Consider the following 12,396-nt stretch of genomic DNA (forward strand, 5'->3'; position numbering starts at 1 on the left):
GGCAGCAGCCACACCCAACTGACTTTCTTGCTATGGAATTTAATCTCCCTTATTTCCCAGGTGTATCCATCTGGATAGCCAGTTGGGCAGCTTAAACTTTAATAGTCCCAAACCCTGTGTCACATTATCCTTGCCCCTTAAGTTGTTCTCACACTTCATATCTAATCTGTTGCCAAGTTTTGTTATTTCTACCTTCACAACATCTCTCATTTACAACCCATTTTCTTCACTCACAAGGCTGTCACCCTGATGAAGACCCTCATCACCTCACACTTAGCCTATTGCAATAGTCTCCTCAAGGTCTCATTGCCTGCTCCAGTATATCTTCTAGTTAGTTGCCAAAATGATCTTCCTAAAGCTTAGGTTTAACTCGCTCACCTCTGTATTCAGTACATTTCAGTGGCTATTATTTAGTAATAAAAGTATATTATTACTTGCATGGCCAAATATACAATCCTTTATCTTTAAAGCCCTTCACAACTAGACCTCTTCCTACTTTTCTGTCTTCTCACACTTTACTCCTCTTTACATTCTTTGCTACAGTTACACTGGCTTTCTTGCTGATCCTCTCACACAAACCTCTATCTACCACCTCCATGTCTTTTTACTGAGGTTCCTTATTTCTGGAACACTCTCCCTCCTTACCTCTGCCTTGTGATTTCTCTGGTTTCCTACAATATTCAGCTCAAGTTGCTTTTATTCTGCTTGAGACTTTCCCTGGGCCATCCTCCCCTCAACACACCCTTGACTGCTAATGCCTTTCTTATAAAATTACCTTCCATTTACACTGCATGTATCTTCTATGCATGCAGTTGTTTTGATGTCATCTCCCTCCCCAGTGTGTGAGCTCCTTGAGGGCAGGGTTCATATTTTTACCTTTCTCTGTTTCACTAGGACTTAGCACAATGCTTGACATATAATGCATGCTTGATAAATGCTTGTTGATTGACTGAATCCATCTTTCCTGTAAGGAAGAGAACTATTTTTCTCTAATTCAAGGAAGCTCAAGATTTTGCACTTAAAATAGGGGGAAATGATTACTATTTCCATTCAAAAAATGGGAATAAAAACATGTTTATTGACAATTTTTTTGTGTGTGAGGCAATTGGGGTTAAGTGACTTGCCTAGGGTCAGTGTCTTAGACTGGATTTGAGCTCAGGTCCTCCTGAATCCAGGGCTAGTGCTCTATCCACTGCACCATCTAGCTACCCCTGTTTATTGACATTTCAGTATAAGACCAATGATGAATCAATAGTGCAGAGTAATGTGATAGAGAGAACATAGAATCAGAAGCTAGGAGTCCTTGGTTCAAATTCCATCGCTCTCACCTTTTCTCAGGCTGTTTCTTTATCAGTAAAATGAATATAATGCTTTAAAGAGTTTGACAACAATATACACAGGAAAAAGCAAATGGATAAAGAATGATTATTCCTAGATCTTGATATGCTGCTACATAGTCATTGGTTTGGTGTATTAGTATATCTATCTTGGTGAGACTCTGCAGACAGACAGTGAACTGGACTCACAATTGATTAAGAAGAAGAAGAAGAAAAGATCCTGGAATATTTTTCAGAAATTCTATAGCACTTTGAAAAATCCTGAGCTGCTCCCAAAACTGAACCCCAACTTTTTTGACAATAATATTCTTCCAGGGATACAATGTATATGAATCATAAAACGTCACAATCTCTAAAGAACCAAAATTGCAGAGACTGAAAGGGTAAAAGTGAAATATCTTGTGGGCATAAGTAGACTGTAACACATTCTCCACAAGTAGCATAGAAGATCATAATCCAGCAGATATATTAACAGAAAAGGGGTCAGCCATGTTGAAACTTTTTTGGTTTGTTTCTCTAATTTCTTTATCGTGTCGCCCTTTATGTCTGAGTCATGAATCTATTTGGAACTTATGATACCTGGTATGAGCTATTGGTCTAAACCTAATACCTGTTCAGTTTTCCTAGCAGCTTTTATTGAGTAGTGAGCCCTTTCCTCTGTAGCTATAGTCTTTGGGTTTCAAACACAGGGTACTATATTCATTTGTTTCTGTATGTAGATTCTGTATCTAATCTATTGCACTGATTTATATGTCTATTTTTTTGGTAAACATCCAATATTAAAAGACCTAAGAAAGGCCTCCAGCATGTTGGATATACCCTTTATGGGGGAATATAAAAGAGGGGATAGATGAAGGCCAGACATAAGAAGCAGGAAAGGATGTATTATGATCTATACTGTTGGAGGAGCATCCCCATTGATGGGATCACAGATCCTTGGAAATACTTGGTATGATACCTGTGCCATGTATCCACAGCCTGTGGTGAGGAAAGCTATTTGTAAACTTTAAAGCACTGCAAAACTCAATTATTGCATGTTCAGAAGTTGTTGTTTTCCATCACAGTTAATATAATTTAACTTAAATCAATAACCATATATTAAGAACCTACAATGTGCCAGGTACTGTGTTAAGTGTTGGGGATACAAAGAAAGGCCGACAGTCTCTGCCCTCAAGGAGTTTTCAGTCTAATTGAGGGGACAACATGCAAAAGACTGTATACACAAATTTCAAACAGTATAAACTGGAGAAGGCACTAGCTTTAAAGGAAATGCAAGTCTTCTAGAAGGTACAAGGATTAATTGGGGATTTGAAGGAAGTCAGGAACTTTTAAAAGTAAAACGAACTTTTGAAAATTTAGTGGGCTCAGAGTAAATAAGGAAAAAATTTAAGGAGATACCATTCAGAGTTAAAATTAAGTAAATATTTCCTTTTTTAAACAAGAAAACACAAGCAAGTAAAGTCTTAATATACAGTTCCAAAGCAGTGCCATACATACCTAGATATATTGGAAATAAAAATCCTTATACATATGAGTGAAAATTCCTTATGTGGGGAAAATGCAAATATTACACATGTAACAAGTTTTTCTTCAATTTCCTATAACAGTCATTACTTCAAATCTTGTTTAAAGGTTCTTAAACTTTTTTGGTGTCCTGGGCCATTTTGGAAATCTAGACACATTCTCAGAATAATGTTTGGTTGCCAATTATACATAATTAAGGGAAATGATATTTTTTCTTTAGACGTTAGTAGAAATAAAGATGTAATTTTTTTTCTCCTAAGTTGAGGGATTCAATGAAATTTTATCTAGTTAGTTTTACTGCCTTAATTGTCAGCTTTCAGGAAATCAGAGCCTTCTTTTAGCAGATGCCAAGATGTTTTAAGGAAGCTTGTATTTTCAGTCCATTTGAAAGCAAGCCTTTCCAGGTAGGATGACACAACAAATGGGGGGAAGAAGAAGAAGAAGAAGAAGAAGAAGAAGAAGAAGAAGAAGAAGAAGAAGAAGAAGAAGAAGAAGAAGAAGAAGAAGAAAGGAGGAGAAGGAGCAAGGGGAAACAGAAGTGATTCTCAGGTCTTGATAATCAAGAAAAGAGAATACCCAGTGCTCAGTCCAGTTACTCTGGAATAATTAACCACTCAAATGGATTCTTGAGAAAATGTATAGCCATTGAATAGGACTTCCATCAGTCAAGGACAGTTGTTCTGCTGAAGAGTTATTATGCATGGACATCCCTCTCTTGATTATTCAGGACCTTATTTTCTCTGTTGCTATATTGTATAGGATTTTTTTTTGGACACTTTCCAATCACTTTTTGCCTCACAAAGAGAACTTCAAATCCTCCCATTTTCCCACCATTCAAAAGTTCTGGTGGGTAATTGAAGGAAGGAAGATGGCTGAATTGACCAAAATGAGGATTTGGGATTACCTTGCCAATTTCTTAAATGATTTTGCTTGTTCTCATCCTTTTATTGATTCTATGAAAGACTTTGACTTAGTCCGGCATTCATTGGTTAGTCAGGTACTACAGAAATGTAAAATCATCCCAAGGATACTGAGAATTGTACAGCATTTGATGTCTATGTGGAAAACTTTTCTATTTAAAACAAGTAACCTGTACAATAATGCCAAGAACAAATTTATCTATGACATCAAATGATGTGGTTTCACTAAAAACACATTAAACAACATATTGATCTCATGGTAACTGTCTCCAGTGTTATAAAATGGTATCTGGACTCAAGTAGTTTGACTATTTTAAGGTTTGCTTAACAAAAATAGAGACTGAAGGTTGTTAGCTTGAATCCAGAGATCAAACTAAAACTATGGAAGGAAGCAATATTAGCAAATACCTTAGTCTTAACCAAGCAAGGAAAGGCACATTGAGGATAAAGGCTATGATTATGTATGTAAAGAAACTTACTGGCATCTTGATGTCAAAGTGAAATGAGAATAACATGTTTAGAGCAATGAACACTTCCCCTGTCTTTATATATGTCTTTGTGACCATAAAATGGAAAATGAGAAGCAGTGTGGTCTCTTGGATGAAGAACTTTCCTTGAAGCCAGGAAGACTTGGTTTCAAGTCCTGTCTCTGACATGTGCTGGCTGCTCTCTGACTTCTGGCTTCTCATGACTCTGGCATTTAATGGCGATGTGACCTTGGGCTTCAACTCTTTGGGCCTTAGTTTCTTCCTCTATGAAATGAGATTTGACTAGCTTATCCCTGAAGTTCCTTCTACCTCTATATTCTATGATTCTACCCACACAATGAATTTTTTTTTTTGGTGAGGCAATTGGGGCACACAGCTAGTTGTGTCAGTTCTAGAGCCAACAGAACTCACCAAGGCTCTAAGCTCTAGAGAAGGTGCTCACTTGCATCAATACAAAGATTCTTCATCTAACTGAGACTTCCTTATATTAATATAATTTAAGGAATAATCATTATCCCTATCCTAAGAACATGCTGGTAATTTAGAAAACATCCAAGAAAAATACCTATATTTATACAATGTTAACAATACCATTCAATATTTTTTTAAAAGGGCACATCACCTTAAGGTAGTTATAGACAGATATATTTCCTTACCAAAAAGGAAGAAGATTGATAGATGTTCTGAAAGTACAAGATCAATAATAGATTAATTAACAAGTATTGATTAAGCACCTATTATGTGCCAGACACAGCACTAGATATACAAGTGCAAAGAATAAAATAACCCATACTCTCAGTGAGCTTCCATTCTAATGGGGGAGACAATGGGTATATACAGCAGAAATATATAGTGAATAAGTACAAATATATACAAAGGTGTTAAATGCAAGATTACTGGAGAGGGAGGTCACTAGTTGGGAAGATCAAGAAAGGCTTCCTGCAGAGGTAAGTGTCTGAGCTGCATCTTACAAGAAGAGGAGGATCCTGTGAGGTGGAGATGAGGAGGAAGAACATTTCAGGCATAGGGAATGGCCAGTGCAAAGGGGGGAAGAAAAGTCCAGAGATGGGAAATGATCTATTGTATATGAGGAACAGAAAGAAGCCAGTGTGGTTGTATCTCACACTGCAAGAGTGAAGCTGGAAAGGTAGGTTGAGCCAGGTTGTGTAGGATTTTAAAGTTAAACAATGGAGTTTCATAATGTCTCTGGGAGGCATTAAGAAACCGCTGGAATTGGATAAGTGTGGAAGTCACACAGTCTACAATTAAAGAAAGTTATTTTGGCAGCAATGTGTAGGATGTATTGGAGGGGTGAGAGATGTGAGGCTGGGAGGCCAATTAAATATGTCTTGTGGGGCAGCTAGGTGGCGCAGTGGATAGAGCACCGGCCCTGGAGTCAGGAGTACCTGAGTTCAAATCCGGCCTCAGACACCTAACACTAGCTGTGTTACCCTGGTCAAGTCACTTAACCCCAATTGCCTCACAAAAAAAAAAAAAAAGAGAGACTATTGAATCATAAAGTTCTGACTCTGGCATTTAATGGCTATGTGACCTTGGGATTCAACTCTTTGGGCCTTAGTTTCTTCCTCTGTGAAATGAGATTTGACTAGCTTATCCCTGAAGTTCCTTCTACCTCTATATTCTATGATTCTACCCACACAATGAACTTTTTTTTTTGGTGAGGCAATTGGGGCACACAGCTGGTTGTGACAATTGTCTGAGGCTGGATTTGAACTCAGATCCTCCTGAATCCAGGGTTGGTGCTTTATCCACTGTGCCACCTAGCTGCCCCACAATGAACTTTTTTTGGGGGGCAGGGCAATGAGGGTTAAGTGACGTGCCATGGGTTACACAGCTAGTAAGTGTCAAGTGTCTGAGGCCGGATTTGAACTCAGGTCCTCCTGAATATAAGGCCAGTGCTTTATCCACTTTGCCACCTAGCTGCCCTTCCCACAATGAACCTTTAAAGGTATACTACACTGCTTCCTTGAAGAGAAATGGTTCCAACTCTACAAAATATATACAGCTTGATTGGTATGTATGTTGGGGGCAGGCTTGGGAGGCCAATGATGGGAGACTGAGGCATGTGCTACAGATAGCTGTCCCATTCAAGGGCTAAATTTATTTGAGCTTTGGAGTTTTCCTAATACCAACTGGAGAGCAATTTTATTCTCCCTGATTCACTGCAACACTATGATTTCTATAACAGGGCCTAGGCTATGAAACCTTAGGGAAATTTCCTAGGTTCAGATCTATTTACCACTTTCCCCATTACTTGGTGCTCTGACATCCTATAATTTGCTACATCTTTCCAGAAGTCAGGGAAGGAATGATACATGGCTCTCTCCTACAGACTTCCAAAACTATAGTTAGAAATGAAATAATACAACATTATCAACTCAGCAAATATAAATTTTTCCAGTAGTATTTCCTACTGTGGAGTGGCTGATACCATTCTGAACATGACCAGGCTGAATGTTGACTAAATAGCTTTTTTAAAAGCATGTTTTGCTATAGTGTTTCATAGTCCAATTTCCTATTCTGTAGTTGTCCATCTGGGAAAAACTGGTAACACATGGAGAAAAAGTGCAAGATGAAGGCTTCTACCAAGGATGCGATAATTATCAGAGTTCTATTCAATGCACCTGTATTTGCTGTGTTGTTGATAGTGACTCTTGTGAGCATCTGCTGTGCTAAGAAGAAATACAATATAAGGAGCAAAGCCACTACATTGAAGATGACCTTAGAACATGTAAGTATGAAATAGTGTAAATTATGTAATATTATAAAAGAAAGTCATGCTCTGAGTTATTATAATAAGAAGTGTTGGTCCTTGAGAATAGATTATGGCAAATTCTATCATGACCACAGGCAACTTTCTGCCACATAGTCCCATATTTCTCTCCCAAGAGAGTGGCAGAAAGTTGCCTGTGATCATGATAGTATTTGCTTTTTCTTGACTGAGTTTCTTTGTTATAAGACAGGGTTCAGTTTTGGAAGGACAGAGATATATCAAAAAGTAATATAAAAATAAAAGTCATTAATAGCACTTATTTTTAAAAAGAAAGACAGAGGCTATAAGAACTACATTTAGTAGGTAGACATAGGGCTCCAAAGATTTCCTCCCACCCTCTCAGATATTTTTTTAAATGTGTAAGAAATTATGACAGGTGCTATTATTATTCTCATTTTACATAGGAGGGAACTGAGACAGACAAAGTTTAAGTGACTTCCCCACAGCTATAAAGTTAATAAGTATCTGAATCAGGTTTTGAACTCAGGTCTTCATGATTTCAGGCCCAGTGTTCTAACCTCTGTAGCACCTACTTGCCTCTAAACAGGATAAGATGTGATCCTATAACTACTGTCAAACGCAGAATTTGAATCCAGATCTTCCTGACTCTAAGCCTACTACTTTTTCTCTTATTGAAAATATTCAGAATTATTTTATTTTATTTTTGTGGTGCAGTGAGGGTTAAGTGACTTGCCCAGGGTCATACAGCTAGTAGGTGTCAAGTGTCTGAGGCTGGATTTGAACTCAGGTCCTCCTGAATCCAGGGCTGTTGCTTTATCCACTGTACCACCTACCTGCCCTCGAAAAAATTCAGAATTGACAGTTCTTAGTTATCAGCCCACATAAGTTGAACAGTGCTTCAAAAGAAAAGGAAATAATTTGGTTTTGAATACTTTTTGTTTCAAATTTACATTTAAACCTGTATATATCTGATGTCCTGGGTGTTCAGACCTAATAATAAAGCCACAGTCAGAATAGGTAGGTAATTTCCAATAATCTTCCTGCTCTTATGTAGTACTTCCTACTTTCCATTCATCTTATGGAATAGATAGAAAGTGTCATGTCATCAGAGGGACAGTAGTATGGATGGACAGACAGTAGGGATGGACTTCTGTAGTCATCTTCTCCCTGATACCTGTTGATTCATAATTTCCCCGAGGAAGGACTTAGGGATCATGATGACGATTAAGTGTTGGGAGGTTCCATTCCGATTCTGTCTCTAATTCTTACCACCTGTGTGACCTTGGTCAATTAGCTTCATCTCCTTGGGCTGTCAGCTCACCTCTAAAGTGATCGGATGGGACTGGATATCTTCCAGTTTTAGATAGGAGAGGCTACTTGAAGCACTTTCTTATTGGCCAAACCCAGGTTAGGTGAGACTTTGGAGCTTGTTCTACTGGAGAAGATTCCTAAATGCTACATAAAAAGTGAGTAAAAAATGATGCAAGAATCAAACAGAGATCTTCAAGATTGGCCACACATTCATAGATTTCAAATCATCCTTTATGCCTCACTCTCCCTCCCCCTATACTCAGTTGCACAAACGTGTTGTTTCTATCTCCCCAATATCTTTCATATTTACCCCTTTCTGTATACTTATACAGCCGCCACCCTAATCCAGGTCTACTTTATTTGTATCCCCACTACTATCATAGCCTTCTAATTGGTCTCCTTGCCTTAAGCTTCTCTTCCCTTCAATTCATCCTCCATATGGCTGCCAAAGGTGATATGGCTAAACTATGTCATCCCAGTATTCAATAAACTCCAGTGGGTTCCCTCTTACCTCTAAAATCAAATACAGATTTCTCTCCTTAGCCTCTAAAACCCTTCGCAACTTGATTCTAACCTACTACTCTTATCATTTACCCATTATTCTCTATGCATTTAATGTTCCACCAGACAGACCTACTTACTGTTACTCACACATGACTCTTCACCTCTCATCCTCTGGCCTTCCACTAGGCTTCTCCCATGCCTGGGATGCTTCCCTCCTCTCTCTTTCTTAGAATGCCTGGTTTCCTTTAGGATCCAGATTAAGTTCATCTTTCTGCCTGATGCCTTGTATCTACTTCATGTGCATTTTACACATATAGGTGTATGTATATATACACATATATATGTGTCCATCTATAATACATATTTTGTTTCTCATCAGAAGGGAAGCTCCTTGAGAAGTGATTATGTTTTTGTCTTTGTATCCCCACTGCAACATTGAAAGCACTTGAGACACTTAATAAATTCTTAAGTGATTGATTGATTACTACAAAGTAGGGGAGGAAGGGAGGGATAGAGATAGAGATAGAGAGAGATAGATGATATATATAGAGAGAAACTGTGTGACCCTGGGCAAGTCACTTAACCCTCATTGCCCCACAAAAAAAAAGAGAGACAGAGACAGAGAGATGCAGAAAGACAGAGAGATAGACAGAGAAACAGAGACAGAAAAATAGAGAAACAGAGAGAGACAGAGAGAGAAAGACAGAGAAACAGAGACAGAGAGATAGACAGAGAAACAGAGACAGAGAGCCAGAGAAACAGAAAGACAGAGACAGAGAGACAGCGAGAGATAGAGACAGAGAGATACAGAAATACAGAGAGACAGATAGGCAGAGACAGAGAGTTAGAGAGACAGTTCAGGCAAAGAGGCAGAGAGGAAACAGAGAGAGACAGAGAGATAGAGAGACAGAGACAGAGACAGCAAGATCGACAGACAAGAAGAGACAGAGAGAGAGACAGAGAGAGAGAGAGAGAGAGGAATAATCAAGGGGATCAGTAAAGACCTCCTGCAGTAGATGGCATCTGAGTTATCTTTTACACAAATTGGGGGATTCTATTAGGCAGATTGTATAAGCAATGAATTACAGACATGTGGGACTATTTGTGCAAAGGAACAGAAGGAGCATATAAAATATTACATGTGAATCATATATGTAGAAGTTAACATATCAGTTTGGCTATCATACAGATTTTATTAAAGAGAATGATCTGAAATAAGACTGGAAAGATAGAGAGGAGCCAGATGGTAAAGGGTTTTTGTTGTTGTTGTTGTTGTTGTTTGTTTGGGTTTTTTTGTGGGGCAATGAGGGTTAAGTGACTTGCCAAGGGTCACACAGCTAGTAAGTGTCAAATGTCTGAGACCAGATTTGAACTCAGGTCCTCCTGAATCCATGGCCGGTGCTTTATCCACTGCACCACCTAGCTCCCCTCGGTAAAGGGTTTTAAATGCCCAGCATTTGAATTTTATCCCAGAGGCAACTGGGAGCCAGTGAATATTTTTGAGTGAGGAGAGGCAGCATATGTTCAGTTTCTGTGTTAACAATATTAATTGAAAGTTGTGTAGAGGATACTTCCTTGAAGAGGGAAGAAAATTAATGCAAGAAGATAAATTAGGAGGCTATTGTAAGAGTCAAGGTAAAGGGTGGCTAAGTGGTACAGAGAATAGGGGACTGGACCTGGAGTCAGGATGACCTGAATTCAAATCTTGCCTCAGATGCTTACTAGGTATGTGACCCTGAGAAAGTTATGTAACCTCTATCTGATTAAATTCCCATAACAGTAAAATGAGAATAATTGTATATGTCTCCTAGGGTTGCTGTGAGGATTAAATGCGATAATATTTGTAAAGTTCAATGCAAACTTTAATATTCTATATTAATGCTAGCTATTATTATCAAAGAAATGGGGGCTTGAATTTGGCTGGTGGCCATGTAAGAGGAAAAACAAAATCAATCATTCAAAAAGATACTGTAGAGGTAGCATCAGTAAGACTTAGTAACTGATCAAATAAAAGGGAATGTTGAGTTTAAGAGGTTCCAAGGTTGTAAGCCACAGTGACTTGGAAAGATGGTGCTTTAAAAAGTTTGAACCTAGAAACATAAACTCTTCTGTTTGGCCTTTAAAGCCCTTCACAATCTTGTTCCAGCCTACCTTTGCAGACTTATATATTTCTCCCCTTCATATACTTTACAGTCTAGTCAAACTGACCTATTTGATGTCCTTCACCCAAGATATGGATTTGCCCATCTCTGACATTCATTCCTGGAATGCTCTTCTTTTCTACTTTTACCACTTAGAATCCCTAGTCACCTTCAAAGCTTTACTCTAGATCCACCTTCTACCTGAAGCCTGTTGTGATAACTCTGGCTGCTAATGCCTCCTTCTCAAAATTAACTTGTATTTCTTTTCTACTTTGTACAATTACATGTACTTATTTTTCTCCATATTATAATGTAAGTTCCATGAAGACAAGGGTCCTCTCTCTCTCTCTCTCTCTCTCTCTCTCTCTCTCTCTCTCTCTCTCTCTCTCTCTCTCTCTCTCTCTCTCTCTCTCTCCTTCCTTCCTTCCTTCCTTCCTTCCTTCCTTCCTTCCTTCCTTCCTTCCTTCCTTGCTTTCTTGCTTTCTTGCTTGCTTTCTTGCTTTCTTGCTTTCTTGCTTGCTTTCTTGCTTTCTTGCTTTCTTGCTTTCTTTCTTTCATCTCTGCCACCTAGCACAGTTCCTGGCTGGATAGGAACTTAAAGATCATTGAGTATGGAGTCAGAGGTCCTGGGTTCAAATCTCACTTCTGATACATGGTAGCAATATGACCTTGAGTAAGTTAAGTATTCTCCATGGGTCACAGTTTCCTCATCTATGAGATGAGGGGGTTTGACTTGATTGCCTCTGAGGTTCCTTCCATCTCTAGATCCATAATTCTATGATCCTATTATTGATTAATAGAAATGGAATTCAGAATTGATTGAATGGTCATGTTGATTTTGAGATATTGATAGAACATCCAGGTGAACTTCCTGGTAATATGGAACTTAGTTCAGGAGAAAAATTAGGAATGGAGGTACAGATAGATAGATACATAGATACCTAGATATAGGGAAATGATATATACATATATATATGTATACAGATATGTTTATGTATGTATGTGTGTGTATATATATACACACAACTGACATGAATATATATACTTATATATACATGTATAGACTATATATGCTATACTACAGTATAGATATACTATATAGCACAAATATCTATACTTATCTATTTATCTATATCTGGGAGGAATCATCTGAACAGAAAATATAATTATATATATATATGAGAGCTTAAGAAAGGAAAGCATTCAGAGGACAGGAGCTCAGTCTTAAGCCTCATGGGATACTCACACAGTGTTCTCAAGGAAGAAGAGTCATATTTGTTCATCACATTCTATTTTATAGTTGTAAAATCTAAAGTTAGGGCAGAAAGGTATATCTAAGCTCATCTAAGACAAGGCTTGGCAAAACAACAATCAGTTTAGTCAACAATATTATCATTTTGGAGATAAAATGTATCT

The 12,396-nt window shown here is 38.1% G+C and overlaps 1 protein-coding gene across 1 annotated transcript in view; it reads left to right on the top strand.

Annotated features, from left to right (window-relative positions):
- Nucleotides 1–8,679, top strand: part of LOC122747993 (meprin A subunit beta-like) — an 80,793-nt gene extending 72,114 nt beyond the window's left edge. The window contains 2 exon segments of the mRNA XM_043993743.1: nt 6,817–7,021; nt 8,668–8,679. Coding sequence (XP_043849678.1) covers nt 6,817–7,021; nt 8,668–8,679 — 217 coding nt within the window.
- Nucleotides 8,680–12,396: the final 3,717 nt, after the last annotated feature.

This window comes from Dromiciops gliroides, chromosome 1, assembly GCF_019393635.1.
Source record: "Dromiciops gliroides isolate mDroGli1 chromosome 1, mDroGli1.pri, whole genome shotgun sequence".
NCBI classification, from domain to species: domain Eukaryota; kingdom Metazoa; phylum Chordata; class Mammalia; order Microbiotheria; family Microbiotheriidae; genus Dromiciops; species Dromiciops gliroides.